The sequence below is a fragment of the Lathamus discolor genome, chromosome 3 (assembly GCF_037157495.1).
Source record: "Lathamus discolor isolate bLatDis1 chromosome 3, bLatDis1.hap1, whole genome shotgun sequence".
Lineage (NCBI taxonomy): Eukaryota > Metazoa > Chordata > Aves > Psittaciformes > Psittacidae > Lathamus > Lathamus discolor.
The window spans coordinates 149,809,347-149,825,105 of NC_088886.1; the positions used below are offsets into that span (position 1 = coordinate 149,809,347).

A 15,759-nucleotide genomic window follows, 5' to 3' on the forward strand; every position below is an offset into this window, starting at 1 on the left:
CAGTAGTGATCCCTTCACAAAGCTGTCAGGCACAGAAGCATCCCTGGAACAGCAACGCAGAGCAGCTGCTGGGGTTTATCGTGCTCATCTGCTACAAGAAACTACATTTTAGCCTCTTCCTAGGGAGTCGCTTCTTGTGTGTGTTTGTTGGGTGGTAGATCCTGATTTTGTGGGAGTTCAGTGTCTCTATGTTTGTGATTCTTGGCAGGTGGACAATTAAAGCAGTATATTATTAGTATACTCTATGATTCTACTATGCAACAGTAAAGCATAAGACTATCTGTGCCCTGTATATATGTCCATAGGACTGTCTAGTCTAGGGTGAGGTGCCCCTGCCCATGGCAGGGGGGTTGGAATTAGACAGTGTTAAGGTCCTTTCCAACCCAAACTATTCTATGACTAAAAGCCAAATTCTTTTCAGCTCCTATGGAAGCTTTCTGCCCTCCGGCATCATGATGAACTTTACATTTTGGGTGATGGACAAGGACAAGAGGTCTCTCCAGCAAACTGAGCTGCTAAGCACACTTCATTTGTAACCCCAGCATCACTGAAGAGGTGTTAAGCTAACCCTCAAACACCTTCTTCATCTTTTACATTACATCTCCTCATTAGTATTCTGTGACGGACTCAGATAAAGTAATTAAATACCCACAGGGAAACAGAGATTCTTTTTCGAGTGACATTATGACATTTGTTTAGCCAGATGCAATTGTCTTACCAATTGATTGTGAGATTGAGGAAAATGCCAAAGAGTCTGAAACAGAGGCAATCAATTCTATTGATTTATCCATAAGTACCTAAAGTAGCCTTAATCTGTATTCACATCTAGGTAGCTATGGGTACGGGTACCAGAGGACAGTGCTGTCAGCAGAAAATGAGGGAGGTTCCCAGGTCCTGAGACAGTATGAAGTATTGGAAAAGTTTTTGCCAAGCTCAGCCTGAACTTCCAGGCATTGCAGGAAAATTGACCTGCAGCATCCTTTCCCATGCTTCCCATGAGTTACTTCTCTCTTTTTAATTGCTTCTCTTTCCAGACTGAATGCTTCTTTAATAAAGCAGTGTGATAGGAAAAACCATCTTCTGTTGTATTGATCTTTACCACTGCAGGAAATAGCTGAATTCCCATGCGAAATCAAAATAAGAACTAAGGTGATATCTTGGTCATCTTATCGTGAGTATAGGCTTATGTTGGATATAACAAGAAGCTCTTCCCTGTGAGGGTGCTGAGGCGCTGGCACAGGGTGCCCAGAGAAGCTGTGGCTGCCCCATCCCTGGCAGTGCTCAAGGCCAGGTTGGACACAGGGGCTTGGAGCAAGCTGCTCCAGTGGAAGGGGTCCCTGCCCATGGCAGGGGTTGGAGCTGGATGAGCTTTAACCTCACTCCCAACCCAAACCAGTCTGGGATTCTGTGATTCCAGACCCGTAACTGGCTGTATTTTATCTTGCAGGTCAAGCAAAACATGTTCTTAAACACAAGGCAAACACCGTTTTACTTACGGCACAGTAAAATGTAGGAAAACAATTGAAGGACGATCTCCAAAACACTGCTCATTGCTCTACTTCTAAGATGCTAATTTAGTAGCCAGTGTATTTCTAAAAGTGATGCTTCTTAAATTTGCAATAGGAGCTGGCTTGACAAGCTTTAAAAAGAAACCCAAACGGTACAGTAGAAGTAGGTCACTACATATTCATGGTTGGAACTGGAGGAGCTTTAAGGTCCCTTCAACCCAAATTACTTTTTTCATGGCCTGTGAGGCCTCTTGCATGGTAAGGGTACAAAGAAAACCATCTTCCTTCTCCATTTGGAATAGCAGAGCCCAGTTAAGCATCCATTTGTACCCCAGGAGCTGTTAGCCATGAAAGGAGCAGGCTGGTGGAGAGTTGCACCAGCCCTGACCAGCAGGCTCTGGTTCTGAGAACCCATGAAGCTGTCCACTGTGGACTTGTTGGAAGGGGTGTTTTTAGCCAAGGAAGAGGTGATGATGTCTGTACCGCATCAAAGACTTTTTGCATTTTATTGAGCAGCACATGATAATGAAAACTGCTTGTTTAATAGCTAACCTGATTGCAGAGATTTCTTCCAGCAGCACTACAACAAATTACATTTGTTTTAAATTACAAGATCTATCTCAAGTTTTTGCCAAGTACCATTATAGAAACAGTCTCTCTGAAGTCAGGAAGACTTCTGCCTTCAGAATGTTAACTTCTGGGTTATCGTAGAATCATAGAATCATGGAATGGTTAGGGTTGGAAAGGACCTTAAGATCACCCGGTTCCGGCCCCCCTGCCATGGGCAGGGACACCTCACACTAAACCATCCCACCCAAGGCTTCATCCAACCTGGCCTTGAGACCTGCCAGGGATGGAGCACTCACAACCTCCCTGGGCAACCCATTCCAGTGCCTCACCACCCTCACAGGAAAGAACTTCTGCCTTATATCCAATCTAAACTTTCCCCGTTTAAGTTTTAACCTGTTACCCTTGTAATGCTGTTCACTTGCAATAGATGCTGCTTTCCTACTATTGTAGCCTTAGCTAAAAACTCCTACATTACATTGTCTTCAAGCATTCCCATTAGAAAACAATATTTCCAAGCTCTGAGACTGGGGTATCTTAGAGAAAATTTCAGGAGGCAAAGTTTACTGGAGCTTTTGAAAAAGACTATAGAAGTCTAAAGCTTCTTTCCTTCACTCTGAAAGTCATCAAGAAACCGCAGCCTGGGCTCTTCAGACAAGTAGTTGAGAAAGGAGAGTGAAGGCAGTCAGACCCTGGTAAAGGTTGTTCTGAGAGGCTGCCCAAAAGTGTCTGCATCCTTGGGGATATTAAGCCAACTGGCCATAGCCCTGAGTAACCTGCTCCAGTTTGACCAGAGACTTCCAAAGCCATCTTCCAACCTCAGCATGTCTTTGCTCGTCTGGCTTTACACCAAGTCCATTAAATACGCTCTATGCTTCAGGTTGAGTGTTGTGTGTGTGCTGTCCTCATGCTAAGGATGCTATTTTTGCCAGGAATTTCCATCCATTTTTATAGAATCCCAGTTTGAGTTGGAAAAGACCTTACAGCTCATCCAGTTCCAACCCCTGCCACGGGCAGGGACCCCTTCCACTGGAGCAGCTTGCTCCAGGCCCCTGTGTCCAACCTGGCCTTGAGCACTGCCAGGGATGGGGCAGCCACAGCTTCTCCGGGCACCCTGTGCCAGCGCCTCAGCACCCTCACAGGGAAGAGCTTCTGCCTAAGAGCTCAGCTCAGTCTCCTCTCAGGTGCCTGAAGTGGCTGGTGCATCAGCGAGCATCCATCTGGTTGCTGGATAGGCAGAACAAGGACTTTTGGACGGAAAGGAAATCCAAATCTTTCTTTATTTGTGTAAACTTTATCATTCAGTTGTTCATTGCCTGTCCATCCCAACAGGGTTGTTCTGTCAGTTGGATTTTAAGAGTGAGATAACTGTATTACCAAGGTGGGTTTGAAAAATAAGATGTTTTTCCTGTTGTTGGTAATGACACCACAAGCGTGTCCTTCAGCCCTTGGTAAGTAGCAGTGAATTTTCATTCACCTGTCCCCATCGTTCTAGAGGACACAGAGCACAGAATGTCAACGAGGGGAGAGGTATCAGTGGTTGTAGATAAGATGCTAAAAGCATTTCTGAAACATTTATTGGAAAACAGGTTAATAATGTGGCACAATTCACCAGTGCCAGTGTGGAGCAGGCGCTAGGAGGAGATTATACTAATGGAAGTGTTTAGTAGTGAGTCTTCTTTGGGATTACTCTGCGCTATCGTCAGAGTCAGCCCAGGAACTATAATTCAAAAGAAAGCAAATGGTCAAGGGGTTTTCCTTTTTTCGTCTTCTATTTAGTGTCTTTTAAAGTTGTGACTGCTCTTTAGCCTGATGAATCACAGAATGCTACAAGGGATCTTTTGAACAGTTTTCTTGATTTAAGAGAGGGAGAGATGTAGACTGGACAGAGAAATATCGTAAAGAGACATGGAAAATTAAAAGGATTTTGGACACTTTTGGGGCTGGACAGTGCTCAGGTCTGGAGGTTGAAGATGGGTGAACAGTAAGAACATCATCAGGAAAGAGTTGGAGCAATCCCAGGCACAGCTACAGACTGGGCAAAGAAGAGATTCAGAGCGGCCCTGCAGAGAAGGACTTGGGGGTGCTGGTCGATGAGCAAATGAACATGGGCCGGCTGCAGTGTGCGCTCGCAGCCCAGAAACCAACCGTATCCTGGGCTGCATCAAAAGGAGCGTGACCAGCAGGGCGAAGGAGGTGATCCTGCCCCTCTGCTCTGCTCTTGTGAGACCTCACCTGGAGCATTGTGTGCAGTTCTGGTGTCCTCAACATAAAAAGGACATGGAACTGTTGGAACAAGTCCAGAGGAGGCCACGAGGATGATCAGGGGCTGGAGCACCTCCCGTATGAAGACAGGCTGAGGAAGTTGGGGCTGTTCAGCCTGGAGAAGAGAAGGCTGCGTGGAGACCTCAGAGCAGCCTTCCAGTACCTGAAGGGGGCCTATAGGGATGCTGGGGAGGGTCTCTTCATCAGGGACTGTAGTGACAGGACAAGGGGTAACGGGTTCAAACTTAAACAGGGGAAGTTTAGATTGGATCTAAGGAGGAAATTCTTTCCTGTTAGGGTGGTGAGGCACTGGAATGGGCTGCCCAGGGAGGTTGTGAGTGCTCCATCCCTGGCAGTGTTCAAGGCCAGGTTGGATGAAGCCTTGTGTGGGATGGTTTAGTGTGAGGTGTCCCTGCCCATGGCAGGGGGTTGGAACTGGATGTTCTTAAGGTCCTTTCCAACCCCAACTATTCCATGATTCTAGAAAGAACAGAGACAGAATTTGGGAAGGGAGAAAACTAGGGGGAGATGCAAAGAGGGCAGATACCTTCATGCTCACTCATCGTAGTGATTTGGACTTCCATTGGGCCTGTACAAAATACTCATACGAGGTTCAGTATTACGAGGTTCCTCCCTATTCTCTATGTTCCAGGGTAAAAATATTTGGATAGTCACCCTACTACGTGCAATGCCAGTAGAGAAGTGCTTATAGGAGTGTATTAAGTAACCAGGTTTAGTCCATATGTAAGTTAAAAGTTGTTTAAAGCTGAACCGTGCTTTGCAACAGCGAGGTCTTGAAAGAGAATTTGAAGGTATTGGCAGTGATTGCTGCTTAAAAGAAGACTTTGCTGTTCATGCCTTAGTGAGCATTTGCTCACGTTTGGGATTTCAAGGTGTAGGTCTGTTGTTTCATATGCAGGCTGACAAGATAAGAGTAGTCTGTCTCCTATGTTCACAGTGAATTCATCTCCCAGAGAAGCATGGAAAGCATGATGATGTGCAGGAAGGGTGATCAGCTGTAATAAAGCATTCATTATCCTTCCATCTAAATTAACTGAAATGACATCATAATAGTGCCTTTTATAACTTCACTCCAAATTCCCCCTTTTTATTGAATTATCAGCTAAATGTAAGTAATTTCAAGCTGAATCTGTATTTTCTTGTTTGGGTGATTATTCTGTCATTAGGGAAGTCATTCATTCTTTAGTTCTTCTCTTTTGATGTTCACTTAAGGAAAAATACTGGGAAGTACATTTGTAGCTTGTATTGTTTCGTATTTTCCTGTCATAGGTATTTTGCATAAGTGCTTATAGTATAAATCTGAATCCCTGGATAGTAGAGCTACCTAAATGTACAAAATCAATATACTGTGAGAATGTTTCCAGCTTTCCTCAGCTCCTTTAGCTTCTGCAGCGTTCCAGTGATGTGAGAAGCTGAGTCAAGGGAGATGGCACATCATAGAATATTATAAACCATGAGTGAACAAGTAAATCAGTGTGCTTGACTAATAAGAGAGAATGGAGGAAATAAAAGCAACGTGAGTAAGAGCAGAAAAATGAGTTGCTTGGCACTACTGTTATGCTTAGAAATTAACTCCCCTTCTCCCCTCTTTACTATCCGCATTTGAAGTCTAGATTTGAAGTCTTGACTGTAGATTGAGAGTTGTCATTGGAGAGAAATCACTGGAGAAATTAGCACTCCTCAGTCCTTTTCCTTGGGAGGGAATGAGTGAACGATGGCCAAACAGATCACAGATACTTGCTTAACCTGGTTTTGGGGGTTGTTTTCTTGAGAACCTCATCTCTCCATGGCCCATCCTTAGAGTCACAAAGTATCTCCTAGTGTCTAAGCTGTGCCATGGTTTTCTGCATCTCCTGTCCTCTTGCTTCTCTCACCTGAGCCCTCTGCCATATTTTGGTGTCATTCTTGACACGTGGTGACTTCAACTGAACAATATGCCAGCCAAGGTGTTGCCAGGGCTAAGTAGATAAGAAAAAATATCCCACTATGTGTTTGAGGAATTAATGATTTCTTCTGCCCTTATGAAGAACCGATAAACGTGTCTTACCAGGAAATACATAAACAGGGATAAAATCCCAAGAAATCCTGCTAATAGTGTTAAGACCCCATAGAATCCTAGAATCATAGAATTATTAGGGTTGGAAAGGACTTTAAGATCTAGTTTCAGCCCCCTGCTTTGTGCAGGGATGCCTTCTGCTAGACCATGTCACCCAAGGCTCTGTCCAGCCTGGCCTTGAACACTGCCGTGTTCCTCATGTACCTTACGGTGATGGAAGCCATCTAAAGACAGAATAAGATCACAGTCCCTACCTCAAAGGACCTAACTGCAGCAGAAAGCTCCTATGGCACTTGGGTGCCATCCCCAGCATCACTCATCCCCAGGGGCTCAGCACACATAAACCTCATCCATCCAGGGTGTTAATTTTGTTGTTGGATAGATACTTACCCTTTAGCAATGGTCATTCGTCCCTCACATACCCTGAAGTGATTTCCTTCTCTAATCATATTCCTTCTATTCCAGTCACATCTTAGGAAATGCTAATTTCCTTCTTTTAATTGGGTTGATAAAGTCTTTTGTCTAACAAATCTATTCCAACATATTAGCATTAGGTTTTGTTGCTGCGTGTGACATTCTGGCACTGCAGTGGAGCACATTGTGATCGCTTCCAGTCTCTGAACTTCTCTCTTTCTCAAGGTTTAACTTCTATGGCTTTTCCTGACGTAGATAATACATTCTTTTGTTAACTGAAACAGAACTTCAAGAAAAATACTTCTTTTTATGCACGTGCAACGGGAAGCGAATCTTCATTACTAATTGCAGCGAGATAAAGTGTGCCGTTGGAGATTGATGTTCCCCATCAGAGCACAGGAGATTGTTTTGTTTCCTTGTCTGCTGGTCCAGTGATGTTCAAGTTCACCTTTCATCCTTACATGTTTTAGCAGCAGCCAGGTTATTCCTCCGTACAGAACTGATGTGTTTGGTTTAATACTGCCTATTCTGAAGAGCCACGTTTCCCTAAGGTTCTTTTCGGGTTCTCTGGCTCTGTTAGTCAACTTACTGGATATTGTCAGTACCTGCTTGGGAGGAGGAAGAAGATCAAAACAATACCTGGAAGGATTCATGGAATTTGTCTGCTTTCTCTTTGGAATTTTGTGTGGGAATAAACCCGAACTGGTTTTATATTCATGAGTCGCAGTTGTTACCACAGGTTTAATGTACCATTCCCTAGATTACAGCCAAGAATTCATCAAGCACAATGCTTTGCTATCCAAATGCTCACTTCAGGATAGCCATCTTTGTGTCTGTCTGCTTAACCATATGAGTGAGTGTCCTACCAAAACAGGCGATGCCAACCCAGCTGTCATACTGCTGCCCTGTAGTCCTGCATCCGTTATTTCTTCTTTTTCATTGAATTGCAGCTAAGCCATGGGATGGTGCTTGAATACTCCTGGTAGAAATACTTACTGCTCTTATCTGACACCTCTCTACTATTATAGACTCATAGAATGGTTTATGTTGGAAGGGACCTTAAAGCTCATCCAGTTCCAACCCCTGCCACGGGCAGGGACCCCTTCCACTGGAGCAGCTTGCTCCAAGCCCCTGTGTCCAACCTGGCCTTGAGCACTGCCAGGAATGAGCATTTTCAGCTTCCTTGGGCAGCCTGTTCTTGTACCTCACCACTCTCACAGTAAAGCATTTCTTCCTTATATCCAACCTAAGTCTTCCCTGTTTAAGTTTGAACCCAAGATGCACTGTTATAATAAAAGCATTGTTCTGTTGACTTGCCCTGGAAAAAGACCTGGGCTTCTTTTGCTAACATAGACAAGGAAGTGCTTCATCGAGTAGCCAGAAGGATTGCGTGTATCATCAAATCAAATCCAAATTAAAATGGAGTTTGAATAATTCAAAAATCAGCACTTAAATCTGTGTCCTTTTTTTGATGTTCTTCAGTAGAAAGTTGGGAGGAACCTTCCAAAAGCAGCCAGATTAAAGAGGCAGCACATCAGCACATGGGCTTTGAGGGGATGGTGGTGTTGTTTAATTACAACTGCAGCTTCACAGATGTGCTGTGCCATGGTCCTTTTGCAGTTGGCATGTACAGTAGATCCTGCATTATTTGTTCTTTGTTGGGATTCGCTAGGATTAATACAGGGCAAAAATTAGAGTTACAATTGAAAGGAAAATAATGGTATATAAAGTAATGAGATTGTTCCAAAGCTTAATTAGATGGAGTAGATTGAATACATTACGGTCATGTCTGGAGGCAACGTAATTAAATTGTAGGCATAATCCTCCTTGTGTTGGAACTGATTTTATCTTGGCAAGGCAAGGAGATGGCACTTCCTGCTATGTTAAATCACTAATTCTTCTAGGAAGAGTTAGGAATCTCAGAGTATTATCAGACTTTATAACCACAAAACAAACCACGGTATAAGTCTATCTGTCAAACTGTTGATACTCTGAATACATGGATAACTTCAGTTTCAATCTCAGTGTATGCTACAACTCAGTAATTGAGTCATAGATCTAAAATACATGTATCTGCAGCGTAGTAGTGTGTGTGCTAAATTCACCTCATTTATAAAGTATCTCAATGGAGTTGTTTCCAAATGTATTCACTGACAAATGCACAGATGTACTGTGCCTGAAACGCACCTCTGCATCGGCTGGATGACTTCTTAGATATAAATACATATAATGACTCTTAGATGTAAAGAGTGATATTGTGAAATGCATGGATGTGTGTATATTTACATATATTTTATATATTCTTTAATCTCCTCAATTTTCTTTTGTATTTTCTCTAAGAATTCCAATATAATTTTTCACATTTGGCTACATTCTTTCTCCAGTACACTACTGTGGGGCCGATCCGACTTTATAGTACAGATATATCTCCGTGGCATCCAATTTTTGCCTTCTTTTCTTAATTTAGTATACACAAATAATCTCTCATGGCATCCTGGTGCCCATGTTTCATTTCCCTTGGGTTACCAACCATTTAGCTAAATATTAGGGTTTTTTCAAGAGAGAACGCTCGGTACCTTAAATTCAGTAAAAGACCTTTCTGACTGCCTCTTGTGGTTTGTTTTAAACCTGATGTTTTATTGTCAGCCTGTAGGAAGATTAAACTTGGTTATTTTGCATTCAGCAGTGAACTCTCTCCTTAAAAATTGCTATGGGTGGGGGGAAGCAGGTTGTGTTCTGAGTAGTCTTTACCGTTGCTGGGACTTTGAGGAGATATAAATATCCGCCACAGTCTGCTCCAAAAGACAAGCTCATTTGTCTGGGCATTAGCTGGCACTTTCATTGCATACATTGAAAGTTTTCAGGAGGAATCTAATGTTTCTTTTGACAATGGAGATGAGGGTACTGAAGAATAATATGTTTACTGTTCAGCACCATGAATATGTAGTGACCTACTTCTACTGTACCGTTTGGGTTTCTTTTTAAAGCTTGTCAAGCCAGCTCCTATTGCAAATTTAAGAAGCATCACTTTTAGAAATACACTGGCTACTAAATTAGCATCTTAGAAGTAGAGCAATGAGCAGTGTTTTGGAGATCGTCCTTCAACTGTTTTCCTACATTTTACTGTGCCATAAGTAAAATGGTGTTTGCCTTGTGTTTAAGAACATGTTTTGCTTGACCTGCAAGATAAAATACAGCCAGTTACAGGTCTGGAATCACAGAATCCAGACTGGTTTGGGTTGGAAGGGACCTTAAGCTCCTCCAGTTCTAACCCCTGCCACTGGCAGGGACCCCTTCCACTGGAGCAGCTTGCTCCAAGCCCCTGTGTCCAACCTGGCCTTGAGCACTGCCAGGGATGGGGCAGCCACAGCTTCTCTGGGCACCCTGTGCCAGCGCCTCAGCACACTCACAGGGAACAACTCCTTCCTAATATCTAATCTAAATCTCCCCTGTTTCAGTTTGAAAACAGGTCCAAGTTAGACACAACACCACAATGTTGTCACTTTAAAAGTCTCTATCCTTTTTCTAATAAACAGAATTTTTAATGATCTTTTGATTATCACCAGGTATTTTAAAGACAAGTGATTTTATTCAGAGCAATTCCTTGTGTTTCTGCATATGCTAATTTACTTGATTAATTTGGAGAGCATCTACATATAATTCTGTACACTTACCCACGGTGAGATCACACTGCTGCTCAAGCAACAGCTACAAGTTTCACTTTCCAGAGTTCTGCCTAATTGGGATGGCAAATGTACAAAGGTGCCACAGAAGAAGTGTGTAATTATGTCATTTTCTCTTGATCTTTCAGAGTCTTCCTGCGAGCGATTAATCAGTATGCAGATATGCTGAACAAGAAATTTCTTGATCAAACCAACTTCGAGTTACAGGTAAGGAAAAAAGCAAACACGGGTGTCTTGGGGACTAGTGTTAATGTTGGACTAAGTTTCTACCCTCAACGTGTAATTTGGAGGTGTATGTACAAGTCGTTGTGAACCCCAGGTTGACCCGTTAGCTGGTAAAGTCATTTCAGGCTTCACAGGTACAAACGATCCACTTGTGTGTCATGTCCTAGAAGAGCATCATAGTGATAGAATAGAAGAGCATCAAGTCTTACCCAAAGCATCACGGAAAGCTTCTCGTTCCCTTCAGGAACAGCAAAAAAGGGGTCTTCTCCCCTTTTCTTCACCACATGCTTTAGGAGAATTAATGCCTCAAACGTGGAGTCTGAGACACAGCGCATGAGTGAGAATTTAGGTCACTTGCTCAGGATCCTTTATTTGTGTCTCTCATATTATATATTCACATTTAATTTTCCTTGAATCATCCAAGCACAATCGATGAGGATTTGTAGATGGGAAATGTTTCATGGAAATGTAAACACGCCGAGGAGATGTACTAAGAATACATAAAGAAGCACCGTCTCGGTGGTGTCTGCTCTTTTCTCCTTGACATATTTATGTGCATAATTTAGGTAGTTTAAAGTTGTTTTGTAGGTGTGCAGAACGTTTCAGAGAATTAATGGTATCTGTTCTTGTCATTTTGGGGGCTTTCAGCTTTGGAACAACTACTTCCACCTGGCTGTTGCTTTTCTCACCCAAGAGTCTTTGCAACTGGAGAATTTCTCAAGTGCTAAAAGAGCAAAAATCCTTAACAAGTAAGTCCTATTCGTCATCTAAATCATGGACAAGAACTTGAGCTCTATTAACACAACTTTAGTTTAATTTCTTAGCTAAGCCCATTCAAATTGAGATGCAATCATGGCATAATGAAAGGTTGGTTTTAAAACCATGAATCAAGTATTGCATGTGCATTTCTACCCTTGAATCAAGATCTAAATTACATGATTCATTACTGATGAAGACAGTATTTTGTACCGCAGGATGCTCATAAAGTCAAGACTTTTCGGGAGTATTAACATATTATCAAAGTGAATTTTTAAATCACTTTAGCTGTGTGCTTATTCTAATCTCATTTTACGTGGGCTCTTTAGTGCTTAATCCCTAACGGCCTTTTAGAGGGAATTTTTGTAACTACAGACAGTTTCCCTGCGATATCCCTCAAGAATGGTTTTGTGTAGCTGCAGACTTGTATGCTTCCCTGGCTAAAAGGGATTACATTGCCTCCCTCCAACAGGGAGCTTGAACTACCCAATTCCTATTCAGAGCCCACAGCAAACGAAAGCTGTCAAGAGAAAAAGGCCTGGAAATAAGAGTGGAGCCTGACTATTTTAATGTATGTATTTTCCTAAATGTCAGTGGGGTTTCAATGTAGTGGAGCTTATGGTTAATTAACTAAACAGTGAGCACTGAAAAAAGCCCGTTACGTGTTTTCAAACACAGAGTTTCTGTGGCCTAATATTTGTAATAGCACCTGCAAAAGCAGTTTCTTCCCATAGCCATAGAATCATGGAATCCCAGACTGCTTTAGGCTGGAAAGGACCTTAAAGCTCATCCAGTTCCTACTTCCTGCCACGGGCTGGGGCATCTTCCCACTATACCAGGTTGCTCCAAGCCCCATCCAACTGGGCTGTGAACACAAGTCAATCAGGTTACTGCAATCAATGCACAAAAATGGGAAGTTTTTAAGCTGTGATTCTCTGAACATGTATATATATGTATCAATATATATATGTGTATATATATATATTTATCAGTCCTTATAGAATCATGGAATAGTTTGAGTTGGAAGGGACCTTCAAAGGTCATCCAGTCCAACCTGCTGCAATGAGTAGGGACATCTTCAATTAGATCAGGTTGCTCAGAATAATATATATAGAGACAAAAGATGCATTTTGATCAACATCACCTTCTAAATTCAAGGCTTTTTGTATATTATTATGATGAGAGAGGTCACAGTGATAACAATATGATTTTATCACTGCTGAAGTGACATGTGATTTTTAAAGCTTTTCCTATAACTGTGTTAGTCGCAGGCTTTGTCCAGAAAAGATACAGCTGTATGCCCCATCCTGGTTTTTTGGCAGCTAAGTTTTGCCCTTCAAACTTCTCCAAGCCATTGTGAGTTTTGAGGTGCTGCCTTTGGAAGTTGAAACAGAATTTTTAAGCACTATGTGATTTAATTCATGTACCAAGGACTCGTGGGGCTTCCTTGATGAAAAGGGAATATTTACAAGTTCAGTGAAAAAGTAATGTCAAGCAGAGCTCAGGTTTCTGTACTTGTGCTATACGTACCATAGAATCATAGAGCCATAGGATGGTTTGGGTTGGAAGGGACCTTCAAGCTCATCCAGCTCCAACCCCTGCCACGAGCAGGGACCCCTTCCACTGGAGCAGCTTGCTCCAAGCCCCTGTGTCCAGCCTGGCCTTGAGCACTGCCAGGGATGGGGCAGCCACAGCTTCTCTGGGCACCCTGTGCCAGCGCCTCAGCACCCTCACAGGGAAGAGCTTCTTCCCAAGAGCTCAGCTCAGTCTCCCCTCGGGCAGGTTCAAGCCATTCCCCTTGGCCTGTCCCTACAGGCCCTTGTCCAAAGCCCCTGTTCAGGTTTCTTGAAGGCCACCCTTAGGTACTAGAATTATAAATAATATAGCTTTGAGTTTGCAAAAGGAAATCAAGGTCATTTGGTTTTTCATTAGATTTAGAATCTATGAAACAAAATGGTTTTGTGCAAGATTTGGCCAACGATGCAAGTTCTCTGTGGTAATTCAGAGAGTAAAGGATACTTGCAAGAGGCACATCACTCCAATCAGTTACCAAGCAGAATGATCAGCTGTGGCTGCTGTTGGTCCAATGTTGGTTTGCACCTACAGTAGCATTTTAGTTCAGACCAGACTCCTGACCTGAACATAAAACCCAACACCTGAGCTGGAAATTGCTGTCACATACATCTGTGAACTGATATTGCCTCTTTTTGAGGACAGGAACCTTAGACAGAAATTTTATCCTAATGATCTTTCTATTAAACCAAACATTATATCTTGTTGAAGAGATGCAAGAAATCCACAGACATTCCTCACTGCTAATATAAGTAAATAGATGAAGTCGTTTGAAGTGGTTACTTATTGAAGTTTGCTAAATTGTAAAACTCTGTTTACAAGTTGTTATTTTCAGATTAATCGTGTTTTGGCGACAGAAATCAAGACCATAAGTTCTTCAAGATGCAATAAATATATGGGCTGGAGTGCTAACTTTTATTGCTTTTGTTTTGTAACCACTACCAGTTCTGTGCCAAAAGGCTGTAATGAATCAGTTAATTCAGTATCACACTCACCCATCTTTTTAAGGGTATATTTCAATTAATATATCAAATATTTAATAATTAAAATATAATTATTGTAATTTGTAGGTTTTGCTAAACATTGCATTTAAGCATTAGTTAATTTTTAATGATGCAGAAGAATCTCCTAAATCCATCTTAATGACAGGGTATCTCACTATTAGCCGCCAGATATCCCACAAGTTGCCAGAGACTGCCATTTTGATCCTCTTATTGTTTAAGTAGTCGTCTTTAACATACAAATATTCTGTGCAGCAAATACGTTCTTGGAGCTCATTATGGTTCTGATCCTGTCATTAATGAAGGCAATGCGATGTTTTCCCTTCATTAAGCTTTCCTGGTATTAATGCAGAGAGGGAGTGGGATATAAAAACAACCTTGATGGGATCTCTGTGGCATTGGTGCCCCAGACTGGTTTGGGTTGGAAGGGACCTTCATCATTGTCATCATCATAGAAAGGTTTGTGTTGGAAGGGACCTTAAAGCCCCTCCAGCTCCAACCCCTGCCATGGGCAGGGACCCCTTCCACTGGAGCAGCTTGCTCCAAGCCCCTGTGTCCAACCTGGCCTTGAGCACTGCCAGGGATGGGGCAGCCACAGCTTCTCTGGGCACCCTGTGCCAGCGCCTCAGCACATTTTGATCTGGGACACAAAATCCCATTGGAACGTAGACCCTTTCTGTGTATTTTGGCCGTGAAGGTACAAGACGTCACAAGATGTTCCTTGTTGTCTTTTCTAGGACAGTGCTATGCTAAGAGGGTGTATAAAAATAAAACATAGCTTTAGGCCATGCAGCTCTCTGTTACACTTCCTCCAGCCATTACCACTCGAAAATAGAAGATGCTCACAATTAACGTCTGTAACCACCCATGTGTCCCAAAGGATGGTTAGGTAACCTGGAAAGATGGCAAAGAGGGGTTTTGCACGGGTGAAGGTTTGTGTGTGTTCTCCCTCTGGTAAGTATTGTTGGAGAAACTGAAATCTGGGGCCTTGTGAATGAGAAAATCATAAGCCAAGGAGCAGAAGCTGATTCAGTCTATCTCATCCCTTTGTAACAGGGAATCTATGGTGTCTACGGGCACATAGCTAAACTGGTGAGGGAATGCAGATCGTCTTATAGATTTGAGTTGAATTTGCAGAACCTCTTCTGTAATTTCAAATATCTTTGCTGATCAGGTTTTGAAACTTGAATGTTTCTGCTTATTGGTAATAGATTTTATTTCTTCTTTTAATGGTGGTTTCGTTTTCTTTTGTAAGGTACGGTGATATGAGAAGGCAGATCGGGTTTGAAATCAGGGACATGTGGTACAATCTGGGTAAGTAACCTGAGCGCCTATTGCTTAATGCTTTAACTCGCTGTTTGTATAAACCAAGGTAGAGATGAAGTGAACTTGCTTTCCCTCAAAATAACAGTAGGCTTCCAGAAGGCATTTAAAAAGCAGGTGATTGTAGAAATAAAGGCGCCTCTGCACACTTCTTTCACCATCTGGAAAGATACATAACTGTAGTCAGTGTATCGGCATCTTCTGGGTTTTCGTGGTATTCAGCCTCATGCTGAATAAAAAGAAATGGTTATGGTGATACCTGTTGATTTCTCCTGCTTAAAAATAGGTATACACACATATATGTATACACATAGCTATGAACACACATCCGTGTGGGTGGGTGCTGGAACTGGGACTGCAGCAAAATG

General features: G+C 42.4%; 1 protein-coding gene across 2 annotated transcripts in view; it reads left to right on the top strand.

Moving 5' to 3' along the window:
* DOCK1 (dedicator of cytokinesis 1) overlaps positions 1-15,759 on the top strand; it is a 320,534-nt gene that overhangs the window by 212,906 nt on the left and 91,869 nt on the right. For both annotated transcript variants that reach the window (XM_065672474.1, XM_065672475.1), the window contains exons 30-32: positions 10,643-10,721; positions 11,388-11,488; positions 15,324-15,382. In XM_065672474.1, coding sequence (XP_065528546.1) covers positions 10,643-10,721; positions 11,388-11,488; positions 15,324-15,382 — 239 coding nt within the window. The remainder of the gene's footprint in view (positions 1-10,642; positions 10,722-11,387; positions 11,489-15,323; positions 15,383-15,759) is intronic.